The sequence below is a fragment of the Emydura macquarii genome, unplaced genomic scaffold (assembly GCF_026122565.2).
Source record: "Emydura macquarii macquarii isolate MOO-44397 ecotype Brisbane River unplaced genomic scaffold, CSIRO-AGI_Emac_v2 contig_1300, whole genome shotgun sequence".
In the NCBI taxonomy this organism is placed as follows: Eukaryota; Metazoa; Chordata; order Testudines; family Chelidae; genus Emydura; species Emydura macquarii.
Window position 1 is genome coordinate 1,440,396 of NW_027131437.1, and position 14,942 is coordinate 1,455,337.

The window sequence follows — 14,942 nt, forward strand, 5'->3', positions numbered from 1 at the left end:
ATGGGTGGGATGTTGCCACTGAATTTAGATGGGAGCTGAATAATTTGATGACTATCGACAGGTTCAGGTGGGCTAACGGTATCTCAGACTTTGGGTATCAGCAGATCGCCAGAGGGGACAGGAAGGAGTCCCCTATCCTTTCCTGGTCAATTTTGCACACAAGGCTTAGTGTACTGTGGGGCTTTTCACCTTTCTCTGAAGTCTGAGTTCTTGGCCATTGCTGTAGGGAGGCAGTAAAGTTAGATGGACCAAATGTCTGATCCAGTGAAGCAGAGCCTGTGTTTCTATGAGATGATGTCTTGGCTTCTTGGGGACACAGAGCAAATGTAGGCTGGAAGCTGCTTTGATTGTGGGTTTGACTGCAAAGCTGCAGCCATTGTTGAGTGGTGAATCCAGTACTGGGTGGTGGTATAATGCTAGAGCCAAGGGAATGCCAAGGGAATGCTTCGCTAGGATGCCAGCCAGTAGCCATGTATGCTATGCTGTGTGCCCCCAGGGGGATGGCTGCTCGAGGTTCTCTGCTCCTGGGAGCCGTGCTAGTTGCTCAGCATCTGCTTTGTGTGTGTCTGTCCCAGATGATGGAGACCCAGTTTGTGCTGTCCTTTGTGCACCGCTTCCTGGAGTACCGTGGCGCCACCACCTACTTTGCCTTCTGTTACCCCTTCTCATACACGGAGTGCCAGGAGATGCTGGCGCAACTGGACAGCCGCTTCGAGGAGTGTAAATACATGTCACCCAGCAGGTGCGCACCACCCTTGTTACCCTCTCTCTCTTCCTGTCTTCTCCCATCCTTGTAATTTTGGATCTGTTCAAAAGTACGGTGTCTTCCACCCCTTTTGCAGTGGTTCTTGCTTGGGTGGGGAGTTGGGGTAATAGTGCCGTGGGATCGTGTCTCTTATCTCCAGCTCTGGAATGAGCAGCCTCAACCATTTTCTCTGAACCGGCCTGGGTTCCCAAATGAGTGGTTCTTGGCGGGGGCAAATGAGCAGAGGTGCCCTTTGGGCTTTATTTTGGGTGTCCTCCTGGAATAGAAATAGCATTCCCCATCCCAAGGTCAGACTAGCTTCCATGCATCCCCTGTGAGTGGATCCTGAGTGGATCGGTAATTTCCATAGCTCTCAGCCACCTGGGACCCAAGTGTAGGATGCAGGCAGCGGAAGTGATGGGCACTGGGTTCTGTAGCATCCCTGGTTTCTCTAGCCTGTGTTGTTTTGCACTGAGAGCGTAGAGGTGTTAAAGGATCTGTAATGCGGAGAAGGTGAGTGGAACCACTGCAGCCCTGGTGTTGCTTTTTGAGAACGGTTCCAGGAGACACATCTAAGCAAAAACTTCCTGACTGCAGAACATCATCTCGCACAGACCTTTTTCCTCCCCTTACCACCCTGATCACCGGGGAGGTCTAATCTTCTCGGGCTGATTGTCAGCACCAGGTACTCTGGATGCATGGCATTCGCTCCATAGAACCTCCTCTGTTTCTGAGAATTGCTCCTGCTCCCCTTCTCAGAAGGCTAATTCCGGTGCCCAGCTCTAAGGGGCAGTGTCTGGCATCCAGGATCTCTGCAGAGCTCTTCTATGTTGCAGCTTCTCCCACCGGCATTGCTTCCTGGCCCGTGAGGCTCCTCTATATTCTGCTGTTATGGCCCTACATCATTTTCCTTGGACAAGTAGAAAGTAATTCTTTCTTTCAAGGCAAATCAAAGGCATTCACTCCTTTCAGCAGCCTTGTGAGTTTCATTCCTCAGCTGATGGCTTCCCAGGGAAGATTCAGGGAATGTAAGCGCTCCCTTGGATTTGAAAAGGCATATTTTACTTGCTGGCACATGAAGCCTGTGGTCTTTGAGCACAACGAGCTGCTGTTCTGGGGCAGCCACACTGAATCTCTGGCCTTTCCATGGCCCGGGTTTGACAAGGCTCATGGGAGCAGCAGGAGCTCTCGCTTTTAGCATTAGGAAGAGAGAGGAAACTGGACTGTGAATCCAACCGCTTGCTCCACGTTTACAGTCCCGGCCTGGGAGTTACATTCAGTGGGGCAAATTCATCCCTGGCTGCTGAAGTCCATGATGTTGCACTAGGGATGAATTTGACCTACTAATACTAGTGCTTCCCACTTTGTCAGGCTAGTGAGTGGGAAATCCCTTTGTGATACTTGCTCCTTCTGCTGCACTTTCTCTCCCTGGGGCCTTGTGAGTCTGCTCAAGAATTTGGAGCTGCCTTTTCCTTTTGGCTGAGCAAGTTTCCTTTCTCCTGACCAGCCTCCTCTGCTCCTTTCTAAGAGTTAATGTCCTCTTGAAAGCTCAGATCCCGAGTCCATCCACAGCCCTTGGGTGGTGCCCATGGCAGGCCACCAGACTAGCAGGGCCAGTGTTTCACTACACAACAGCAACCTCTCTGCTCCTGTCCCATTGGACGGATCCAGCCCCAGCCTGTCCTGGATGCTTTCAGAGAATGGTGAGCACTCCTTGGAGAGGAGATCCATGTGCTGCAGAGCCAATGATGAGCAGGGTTGTAAAATTCAGACATTCTGCGTATTTTACTTGGATTCCTGCCTTACTCTGTGTGTTGGGAATCTTGAATGGAAGTGCTGGGAATCTGCACCCTCTCGGAACTAAGCTTGTTGACCTTCTCTGCCTTTGCGCATGTCGTATTTCCAGCCTCTGAAGCTGGCATCCAGGCCTCCTGAGAGAGCCTGGCTGCAGCTTTAAACAAGACTTGTTTCTCTTGGAGTGCTGCTTGCAAAGGGCCCATTAAGGTAGTCCCAGCCATTGTCCACGGGGCAGAGTGCTCCTGTGTCCTGTGCTGACGCATTGGCTTGGGGTCACCCCCCCCCCTTCTGTTTTGAAGCACATGGGCGTGCTGAGTATCAGATGCCTTGTGCCCCCAGCCTGAAGGATCCTGGGTACGTTAGACCCAACTCACCTCCATCCCCCCAGCTTGTTATACAGTGGATACTTGCAGACCAGTAGCAGGGACAGAACACTACCTTTATGCTAGGGAACCAGCTCTCATTCCGAGTCTCTTGTGTTCTATTGCCTGGGATCCCTCGTGTCGTGGCTGTGCTTCAGATTGAGCCGTGCTGGATGCCCGCAGCCGGGGCTGGCCCTCGGCAGGTACACTGCTGGATGCATGACTGCATGGTGGGGCCCCATGACTTCTGCATGTGTTCTGAACTGATGGCTCCCCGTCCCTCTCCAGGGCTCTGCAGTGCCCAGCCCTGATCTCCCCCCAAGTTCAGTAGCTCAGCCTGTTTTGAATTCTGTGCTCTCCCAGCTTTGTTCCCCACCCCCACCCAGATCATATAGATGTCCAACAGAGGCCCACAGGGACTGGCCATGGGGCAGCTTGACCCAGCTGCTCCCCTTCCCTTTGGCTGGATTTTGGGCACCACTGTGCATCCCTGCATGGGGGCAATAGCAGTGCAGAGACTTCCCCTGACTTTTCCACTTACCTGCTCTCAGGCAGGAGCAGAAGTTTCTTCCTTCCCCCCAAATGAGCCCGACAGAGGGAGGAACACTGGGGCAGGCCATCCATGGAGGCTGGCTGGGTGACGGGAGGGTCTTTGGGCTGCTGTCACCAGAGCCAGGAGAGGAAGAATCCTTCAGCTCAGCTGGTGCCTGGGGGGCTAGGGAGGGCGGGAGGAGTACTACAGAGAGCAAAAAGCCAGAGGGAAGAATAAGTCAGTATGATGTGCAACGGAGTTGGGGAGTGGGGGAAGGATGGGGACAGTAGAGCAGACGAGGAGGAGACTGTCAGGGAGATGGAAGGATAAACCGACCTTTAAAGAAGTGTTAAACGTTATAGAGCAATTAGTCGGAAGGCAGGCGCCAGCTGTAACGGGGCTGAGGGAGAGAGATGCCCAGGTGCGCACAGAGCGAGAAAGGGCCCCAGAGGAAGAGCAAAGGGCAGAAACGAAGAGCCGGAAGCCAGGGAGACATTGTAAGTGAGCAAGCGCTTCGGTTACCCCATCACCCAAGCGGGAGCAGGATAATCCTCTTCTGTGCAGATCCGTGGGCTGGGGTCTGCCGACATCTCCCAGGGTTTAAAGAGCTGTGAAAGCTTTCTGTGTCTGACAACTACCCAAAGATACTCTTGGTGCTGTGGGGAGGGAAGCAGTAGCTAGAGCCTGGGGGCAGAAGGTGGCACAAGAATGAGTTGGTGGGCAAGGGGCACTCACAGATACCTCCTTTCTCCCATGCAGGCCAGGCGCTGCACTGCCAATTCTGGCAGTGTGCTGCTTCCTCCTGAATTCCCCTCCTAGCTCTGCTCCCTGCTGTTGTATGTATTTAGGTGGGATATATGGCTATGTGGTCCAAAGGGGCTATTTAACTCAGTCACTGTTTAACTTTAAACAGTGTTAAACAAGGTCCAGGGTTAGGTGTACAGAGACTTCAGCTTGCTTTGTACTATGGCAAATACTAGTCACAATCTTTAAACTTTGTATTAAAGATAGAGGAAAAGAAGGAAAAACAGTTAAAGCATTTGAAATGTAAAGTATTCAATAAGGCTTTAATTATGCCAACATCTCTTGTTCCCATTCCCTTTAGCTGGAGAAAGTTTTAGAAAGAAAAGCCTCTAGTTTGACAGTCTCTTAGATGGTATTAAAGAAGGTAACTGTCCCTTTGGCTAAAAGGCAAGATAGCTGGTATGAGCTGGAACTGCTGTTAACATCCAATCCCATTTCATCTCATGTGCTGGCTGGGATTCAGCTGGAGCTGGTAGGGATGCTGAGATCATTTGGGTCCCTCTCTCTGACTTTAGCTGGTCAGGATTAGGATAAAAAAAAGAGTCCCAGAAGATGGTGTGGGTCCCAGGAGATGGTGGGGGTGGCAGCAGAAATGGTGAAGCTCACTCCAGTAGCTTCTATTTTTCTGCCTGTTCTTCCATGTGTGTTTCTCCCTTCCCAAGTCTGTCTTTAAGGACCCAGAAAGGCAGTGCTGGGTGGAATAGTCTATCCCCTTGTTGTTTTGTCTGCTGAGCAGGCCTAATATCCAACACACCAATTTTGGTGTATAAATTTCCGCTTTCACATCTTCTGTTTTTACCAAGCATGATTTTGACTCAGTATTTGCATTATATTAATGTGGCCTATTAGGTTTAGACTAATTTAATTTCTTTGTCTGGTTCTCTTGCAGCTGTTTATATTTATAACATTCTTTATTAAAAAACTACTTTCCATGGTAAATTCCGAAGCAGGCAAAAGTTACAGACCAGTTGTCACATCATTGCCTAGCTGTTGCCCAGAGCCAAGCAGGGTCCCTCTGGTCGCAGACGTCACTCAGGTCACATCCAGGTCTTCTGCTAAAATCCGAAATGCCTTGGATGCTGCCCCATGCACTTTGTTTCTAGGTGCTTCTCTTCCTGCCTGGATTAGGCCTGTTCCAGTTCTCATGCCCCATCCTTGGTAACTTTGCCCACTTGTGAGAAGGGAGGCTGGAGAGCAGATCTCTCACTCCCAGCCGTCTGTCCCCCAATGAACAAGTACTCCTGCATTCTTCTCTGCCTCGAGAATTGTGACTCCGGAAGCAGCCCATCCTGTTGCCCTGCTCCTGCAGCCATTGGAGCAGAGGTATGCCCAATCAGAAGGCCCTTCCTCCCTGAACTCTTCAATTGGTTGGCTGCAATGGCTAGCACAAGATCCTTACCAAGCTCTTCCAGGGCCTCCTCTCAGCCTCTACTTCATCCTTGTCCTCTTTGCCCTGACCACCACCATGTCCTCTCTTTGCTTTTGTGAGTGTCCTTGCCTGGTTCTCAGTGTTCTGATCACTGCCTCAGTGTCTTTGGTGCATGGTTCTCCCTCCCGCTGAACAGGGGCTGCCACGGGAGTCTATACCTGCTCAAGGTAATCCTAGCCACTCACATGGGTTCCTAGATACCAAGGCCAGAAGGAACCATTGTTGATCATCTAGTCTGACCTGCATAACACAGGGCAGCGAGCTGCCCTGCAATAACGCCTAGAGCAAATCTTTCTGAGAAAAGTCCAGCCTTGATTGAAACGTTGTCAGTGGAGAATCTACCGCAACCCTTGATACATTGTTTGTATCATTAATTATGCTCACCGTTAGTCATTTACACCTTATTTCCAGTCTGAATTTGTCTAGATTCAATTTCCAGACATTGGCTCATGCTAGACCTTTCTCTGATAGAATGAAGAGTCCATTATTTGTTCCCCCTGTAGAAACTTACAGACACTGATCAAGTTACCCGTCAACCTTCTCTTTGTTAGACTCAAGAAGCTGTCTATTTAGTCTATCATTATAAGGCAGGTTTTCTAATCATTTAATCATTCTCATGGCTCTTCTCTGAACTCTCCATAATTCAAGAAGGATGCTGTTAAATTGGAGACACCAGAACTGGACACAGTATTCCAGCAGAGGTTGTGCCAGTGCCAAATATAGAGGTAAACGAATCTCTCTACTCCTTCTCAAGAGTTCCCTCTGTGTGAATCCCAGGGTCACATTAGCTCTTTTAATGACAGTTCACGCTGGGAACTCAAGTTCAGCTGATTATCCACCACAAACCCAAAATCTTTTTCAGAGGCACAGCTGCCCAGGGTACAGTCCCCCAGCCTGTAAGAATGGCCTGTGACCTATGGTCTTTGTTCCTCAATGGATACATTTACACTTGGCCATATTAACATGCATATGTACACAGTTTACCAAGCAATCCAGATTGCTGTGATCCAAGGACCTGTCCTCTTCACTATTTACCACTCCCCCCATTTTTGTGTCATTGCAAATTTTACAAGTGATGATTTTGTTTTCTTTCATGTCACTGATAAAAATGTTAAATAGCATAGGGCCAAGAACTGATCCTTCTGGGAACCCATTGGAAACATCCACTCGATGACAATTCTCTGTTTACAGTTACATTTTGAGACTTATCAGATAGCCAGTTTTTAATCCATTTACTGTATGCCATGTTAATTTTAGATTGTTCTAGCTTTTTAATCGAAATGTCATATGATACCAAGTCAAACATAGAGAAGTCTATTTCGTCAACACTATTACTTTTGTCAACCAAACTTGTAATCTCATCAAAGAAAGATATCAGGTTCTTTTGAAAGGACCTGCTTTCCATAAACCCATGTTGATTTGCATTAATTATATTATCCTCTTTTAATTATTTAAAAATATAAGAATGGCCATACTGGGTCAGACCAGTGGTCCATCTAGCCAAGTATCCTGTCTTCCGACAGTGGCCAATGCCAGGTGCTTCACAGGGAACAAACAACAGACAGTCATTGAGTGATCCATCCCCTGTCACCCATTCTCAGGTTCTGGCAAACAGAGGCTAGGGACACTTCAGAGCATGGTTTTGCACCTCTGCCCATCCTGGCTAATAGCCACTGATGGACCTATCCTCCACAATCTTACCTAGTTCTTTTTTGAGCCCCGTTATAGTCTTGGCCTTCACAACATCCTCTGGCAAGGAGTTCCATAGGTTGACTGTGTGTTGCGTGAAAAAGTACTTCATTTTGTTCATCTTAAACCTGCTGTCTACTAATTTCATTTGGTGACCCCTAGCTCTTGTGTTATGAGGAGTAAATAACATTTCCCTGTTTACTTTCTCCACACTAGTCATGATTGTATAGACCTCTATCATATCCCTCCCTTAGTCGTCTCTTTTCCAAGCTGAAAAGTCCCAGTTTTATTAATCTCTCCTCATAGCTTCTGTACCTTTTCAGTTGCAATATATCTTTTCTGAGATGGGGTGACCAGATCTGCACACAGTGTTCAAGATGTGGGTGTGCCATGGATTTTTAAAAAGGCAATATGATATTTTCTGTCTTATTCTCTAGCCCTCTCCTAATGATTCCTAACGTTGTGTTCACGTTTTTGGATGCCCCTGCACATTGAGTGGATGTTTTTTTAGAAAACTATCCACAATGACTCCAGGTTCTCTTTCCTGAGTGGTAACAGCTAATTTAGACCTCATCATTTTATATGTATAGTTGGGATGATGTTTTCCAATGTGCATTGCTTTATTAATTTTTTTACTGATAAGTCCCATATCAGCTGCCTGGGATCGCTGTCAGACTGACGGGCCTATAGTTATGAGAATGATCACGTTTACCTAACATCTTTGTGCTGAAGACTCACAAGTTGAACTCTCACCTCCGCCCACAGCTCTCACTATCAACTGAAATGTAGTAACAAGTTCAGCTACACTAGTGTGCTTCCCTCCCCTGCCCCAGTCTCTTGTATCTGTACATTTAATCTATCAGTGAAAGAATTTAAGGCAAGGAGAGACCATTGGGTCATTCAGTCTGACCTGCTGTATATCACAGGCCGTTAAACATCACCATTTACCTTTGTAAGGAGCCCAGCAACTTGAGTTTGGCTCAGGCATTTCCCAGAATGGCAGCCAGTCTTGATTTAAAGCCATCAAGAGACGGAGAAGGCACCACTTCCCTTGGTAGCTTGTTCCACCATCACCCTCAATGTTAAAAATGCGTTTTATGTCTAATTTGAATTGGTCTGCCAGCCATTGGCTCTTGTTTATGCCTTTTCCCACTAAATTCAAGAGCCTTTTAGTACTTAGGCTTTTTCTACATTACAAACCTTACAGTGGCAGAGTTCTAAGGTCTCATGTAGCCGCTCTCTGCCGAGAGGAGAGAGCTCTCCCGCCAGCATAATTAACAAGACAAGTGGTGGTAGCTATGTCAGCAGGAGAGCATCTCCTGCCGACATAGTGCTGTCCACACCGGCCCTTTTGTTGGCGAAATGTATGTCGGCCAGTGGTGTGTTTTTTCACACCCTTGACTGACAAAAGTTTTGCTGACAAAAATCCTGTTGTAAAGAACGCCTTAGTATTTTCTCCCCACGAAAATACTTACACACTGTAATCAAGTCACCTCTCGGTCTTCTTTTTGATAATTTTAACAGATTGAGCTCGTCAGGTCTCTCACCACAGGGCATTTTCTCTGGCCCTTGAATCATTTTTGTGGCTCTTTTCTGCGCACTCTATGATTTTTCAACATCTTTTTAAAATGTGGACTCCAGAACTGGAGGCCATATTTGAGTATCGGTCTCACCAATACCGTAAACAGGGAAAATCATCTCCTTGCCCGTACTGACTAGTCTGTCAGCACCACCATCCTCTTTGTCACCTGGGCATCATCTCTGATTCCTTCTTCTCTGGACCTGCACAGCTAGGCCATATCTTGTTGGTGCTTCCGCACAGCACTTCCAAGCTAAACCCTTACACACACACACACACACACAACACACACACACACACACACACACACACACACACACCCCCCCCCCCCCCCCCCCCCCCCCCCCCCACTGAATCCCTCATATAGGTGTCATGGATCCATGTGGTTGGGGCTACAGCCTGGCTTTGGAACGGTCTCTAGGAAGAACCCCTGCCATGAGTTTGACCCCCCGAGGGGTCTCTCTCTCCCTCCAGGGTAACCCACGTGGCTTCACCACCTCCTTAGACTGGGCCTCTGGGTCTGCAGCACCCTGCTTCGCCCTGTGAACTCCACTCAGTGATCCAACTGAGACAGACTCCTGCTGGAGACTTGGCCATTCTTCAGGAACTAATGTCCCTCGGCCAGCATTTGCAGTGACACCCTCACAGCACTGGGTTTGTTAGTCAGCTGGAACACAGCCGCGGAAGTCCTTAGGTCAGCACAGAGAACTGAAGGCTAAAGCATAGACCATTGTGCTCCGCCCAGAGCCCAGCCAAACTGTAGTGAACCCCATTGTGCAGTCTTGCAGGAGGAGAAACTGAGGCACATATAGGATTAATAAAATAATAAGTAAATAATAAATATTATTAATATTAAAATAAATATAAATATTTTAAAAATAATAAAAATATTACAGAAATTTCCACTTTATCCCAACAGGCCACTCCTCATGTGCCCTGTTTGGTTATTGCTGCCCCTTCCTCTCTGACCTCCTGGGTGTCCACTTTGCCCTTGGATCTGTCCAGAATGCTGTTGCTGTAAGATCATCTTCCTGGCCAGCACTCTGGTCATGTCAGCCCCTGGGGACCCCTGCACTGCCTCCGCTGTACCCAGTACAAGCGGCATGTCATTCCTTTTACAGCTCTGCTGCTTCCCTGAGTCCGCTCTTGCATCTCACCAGGGCATCCCTCCTCCTGCAGGAAGCACCGGTCGTTATTACCTATCCACCTGCTGCTCCCACAGGCAGTGCCCTTGAACTAATCTGTAAAGAGGCAACCATGTCCTTCCTTAACACCCTTTCCAAGATGTCCTTGTGCTGTGATGCCTGTGGGAGCTGTCGGCTGCTAAGTGGGAGGCGGCCGGTAGGGACTTCTGAGGCCAATGCCTCTTGTTGACAGCAAACCACCACTCTCAATCCTGCAAAGCACTCCGATGCCCCGGAATCCTGTGCGCCTGCCTCCCTTGCCTGCTCCCTCCACCAGCTAGTTACACCAGCTGCGTGTCTGCTCTGCCTGGCAGCTGCCAGCTCTCGGGGGTGAGGACGGTTTGTGCAGCACCCGTGCTGGTGGTCTTGAGTGGGGCCTGTGGGCTGCTGCAGTGCAAATAATAGAGGAGGCACAGAGGGTTGGGCTCCTGCCACCATGTTCCAGGCAAGATTCAGAACTAGACAAGCTTAGGGCCTCCTGCTCTTAGACTGGTGAGTGGTGGGTAGTGAAGCAGGGCTGCAGACCTTGCCAAGGGCCCCAGAACTGTTCTGGGAGAGGAAGCAGAGCCGGCACTGAGGGAAGCCAGGAGAAGGTACCTGGTTTGTGGGACTTGCTTCCAAAGGGAATGCAGCCAGAATGGAGCCTATGAGCCTGCAAGGGGAGGGGGGGTGTCATTGGCAGGAGACACTCTGCTCAGGTTAGTGGCCACCTTCCAAACTCAGGAGGGAAGCTGTTAGTCCTCCTTGGTGGGGCCTGTCTCCTGGTCTGGGGGAATAAAGGGTTCCGTGGTGAATCCCCTGGCTGGGAAGGTGGGCCCCCCCTCCCTAGTGCTGAGGCCTGGGATTTCCTTCTCCATTGAAGTGCCCCGCTGGTGGGGGGTAGCTGCCCTTCCTTCCTCTGGCAGTGACAGGGCTGAGCCGGCTGTCACAGCTTCTCTGCAGGGTCTTTCTGCACTGAGGACTCTGTCATCTCGCCCTGCAGCTCCCTCGACTCCATCTATTACCATCGAGAGCTGCTGTGCCGCTCCCTGGACAACCTGCGGGTGGACCTGCTCACCATCACCTCCTGCCACGGCATGAGGGTGGAGCGAGAGCCCAGGCTGGACAAGCTGTTCCCTGATGAAGCCACTCCTCGGCCACATTGCTTTGCAGGGAAGAGGGTGAGTCACTGGCTGCCTTCGGGGGTGGCTGTTAGCCGTCAGCCGAGGGGGACTGCCTGGGAGTCCTGGAGCCGACATTCTCCCCACAGATGGGCTGTCCTGCTTGCTGGCATGTCTGATTCTTGTACATGGCAGTGCCTTGAATCCAACCCCAGAGGATGCTGTGGAGCAGCCTTGCCCTGCTGGTGGGCGCCATCCCTTAGTGGAGGACATATTAACGGGTTTCCTCTTGATCCTAGTAAAGAGGGGAGGGCAGAAGTTGATAAAGTACAGGTAAGAGCTGAAGAGAAAGTCAAATGAGAGTCCCATTCAGTGACGTCATGTGAAGGCAGACAACTAAATGTTGTAAGTGCTCCTATGCAAATGCTGGAAGTCAAAATACTGAGATGGGTGACCTTGAGTGCCAGGTATTAAATGAGGATATTGTCGTCATGGGCATCACAAAAACTTGGTGGAACAATGATAATCAGTGGGACATGGTAATACCCATGTACAAAATATATGGGAATGACAGAGTAGGTCGCGCTGGTGGGTGAGTGTCACTATACATGAGAGAAAGCAGAGTCAAATACAATACAAATCTGAAATGAATCCAGCTGTACCACAGAATATCTCTGGGTAGACATTCCCCGCTTGAATAATAAGAGTAGAGTAGCTGGGATATAGTAGTACCGACCACCTGCCCAGGATGGTGGTGGTGATTGTGAAAGGCTCAGGGAGACTAGAGAGGCTCTAAAAATAGAAAACTCAATAATATTGGGGGATTGCAGCTCTCCCCTACTGACTGGGGACAGGTCCCCTCAGGACGGGATGCAGAGATCAAATTTCTAGACACCGTTAATAGCTGCTTCTTGGAGCAGGTAGTCCTGGACCCCACCATGGGAAAGGAAACTCTTGATTCAGTCCTAAGTGGCACACAGGATCTGGTGCAAGAGGTGAATACAGCTGAAGCACTCAGTAATAGTGACCATAATGTAATTAAATTTAACATCCTTGGGAGGCAGGGAAATACCAAGAAACCCATCACAGTCACATTTAACGTCAAAAAGAGGAACTATACAAAAACGAGTACGTTAGTTAAATGGAAATTAAAAGGAATAGTCACAAGAGTGAAATGCCTGCAAGCGTCATGGAAACTCTCCTCAAAAACACTATAAGAAAGTATACATTTAAACGAGCCCCCGAATAAAAAAAGCAGTAAGAGGACCAAACAAATGCCACCATGTCTAAACAACAGAGTAAAATTGGTGGGTAGAGACAAAAATTGCAAGTCAGATCCTACTGAAGAAAAGACAAAGGAGCATACACTCTGGCCAGTCAAATGTGAACGTATAATCAGGCAGGCCAGAGATGACTTTGAAGAGCAACTAGCAAAAGAGACAAAAACAAACGGGAAAAATATTTTAAAAAGTCCATCAGAAGCAGGAGGCCTTCCAAGCAATCAGTGGGGTCGCTGGACACTTGAGGTGCTAAAGGAGCACTTGAGGAAGACCAAGCCAGTGCATAGAGCTAAATGAATTCTTCACATTGGTCTTCACTGTGGGTGATGTGAGGGGAAATTGTCACACCTGAGCTATTCTTTTGAGGTAACGTGAGGAACTGTCCCAGACTGAGGTGTTGATAGAGGAGGTTTTGGAACAAACTAATAGATTAAACAGTAATAAGTCCCCAGGACCAGATGGTATCACCCAAGAGTTCTGAAGGAACTCAGATGTGAAATTGCAGAACTACTGAGGTAAGTAACTTAAATCAGCCTCCGTACCACGTGACTGGAGGATAGCCAATGTAACGTGAATCTTTTCAAAAGGCTCCAGAGGCGATCCTGGCAACTACAGGCTGGTAAACCGAACTTCAGTACCAGGCAAACTAGTTGAAACTATAGTAAAGAACAGAAGTATCAGACATTGGATGAATCCAGTTTGTTGGGGAAGAATCAACATGGTTTTTCTAAAGGGAAATCATGTCTCACCAATCTATTAGAATCATTTGAGGGGGTCAACAAACGTGGACAAGGGTGATCCAGTGGATATAGTGTACTCAGATTTTCAGAAAGCCTTTGACAACGTCCCTCATCAAAAGTTCTTAAACAAAGTAAGCAGTCATGAGATCAGAGGGAAGGTCCTCCCTTAGATCAGTAACAGGACAGGAAACGAAGGGTAGGAATAAATGGTCAGTTTTCACAATGGAGAGAGGTAGAATCATAGAATATTAGAGTTGGAAGGGACCTCAGAGGTCATCTAGTCCAACCCCCTGCTCAAAGCAGGACTAACCTCAGCTATATCATCCCAGCCAGGGCTTTGTCAAGCCTCAGCTTAAAAACCTCTAAAGATGGAGATTCCACCACCTCTCTAGGTAACCCATTCCAGTGCTTCACCACCCTCCTAGGGAAAAACTTTTTCCTAATGTCCAACCTAGACCTCCCCCCGTGCAACTTGAGACCATTGCTCCTAGTTCTGTCATCTGCCACCACCGAGAACAGCCTAGCTCCATCCTCCCTGGAACCCCCTTTCAGGTAGTTAAAGGCCGCTATCAAATCCCCCCTCACTCTTCTCTTCTGCAGACTAAACAAGCGTAGTTCCCTTAGCCTCTCCTCATAAGTCCTGTGCTCCAGCCCCCTCATCATTTTTGTTGCCCTCCGCTGGACTCTCTCCAACTTCTCCACATCCTTGTTGTAGTGGGAGGCCCAAAACTGGACACAATACTCTAAATGCGGCCTCACCAATGCCGAATAGAGGGGAATGATCACTTCCCGCGACCTGCTGGCAATGCTCCTACTAATGCAGCCCAATATGCTATTAGCCTTCTTGACAACCAGGGCACACTGCTGACTCATATCCAGCTTTTTATCCACTGTTACCCCCAGGTCCTTTTCTGCAGAGCTGCTGCCTAGCTCGTCGGTCCCCAGTCTATAGCTGTGCATGGGATTCTTCCTTCCTAAATGGAGGACTCTGCACTTTTCTTTGTTGAACCTCATCAGATTTCTTTTGGCCCAATCCTCCAGTTTGTTTAGGTCCTTCTGTATCCTATCCCTACCTTCCAGGGTATCTACCACTCCCCCCAGCTTAGTGTCATCCGTAAACTTGCTGAGGGTGCAATCTACCCCATCTTCCAGATCATTAATGAAGATGTTGAACAAAACCGGCCCCAGGACCAACACCTGGGGCACTCCGCTTGTGACCGGTTGCCAGCTAGACACGGAGCCATTGAACAGCTGAACAGACCCGGTCTTTTTAATCTCTCCTGATAGAGAACCTGTACCATCCCCCTAATCATTTTGTTGCCCTTCTCTGCATCTTTTCCAATTCTAACCTGTCTTTTTTGAGATGGGGTGACCAAATCTGCGTACAGTATTCAAGGTGTGGTTGTACCATGGATTTATAGAATGGCATCATGATATTTTCTGTCCTTTTGCTAATGGTTCTTAACAGTCTGTTAGCTTTTTTGACTGCAGCTGCACATTGAAACAGAAACTATGTGGAGTGTTCAGATGCGAGGAGTAAGGAGACAATTTGGTGATGGAGATCATGGATTCTGTGACTTCTGGGCTAGGCTGGAGCAGCTGCCAGCTGATTGGCTGGCCAGCGCGCTGGAGCAGCTGCAAGCCCTGGCAGCTGGTCGTCGTCGTCGTGTCCCCCCTGCCCGGGTATTTTTAGTAAAAGTC

General features: G+C 48.7%; 1 protein-coding gene across 6 annotated transcripts in view; it reads left to right on the forward strand.

Annotated features, from left to right (window-relative positions):
* The window catches only part of AGBL5 (AGBL carboxypeptidase 5), a 43,654-nt gene that overhangs the window by 4,948 nt on the left and 23,764 nt on the right, over window positions 1–14,942 (forward strand). For 3 of the 6 annotated variants that reach the window (XM_067550496.1, XM_067550498.1, XM_067550499.1), the window contains 3 exons: window positions 576–742; window positions 3,799–3,933; window positions 11,104–11,281. In XM_067550496.1, the coding sequence (XP_067406597.1) occupies window positions 576–742; window positions 3,799–3,933; window positions 11,104–11,281 (480 nt within the window). The remainder of the gene's footprint in view (window positions 1–575; window positions 743–3,798; window positions 3,934–11,103; window positions 11,282–14,942) is intronic. The other 3 variants (XM_067550497.1, XM_067550501.1, XM_067550500.1) reach the window with 2 other exon arrangements.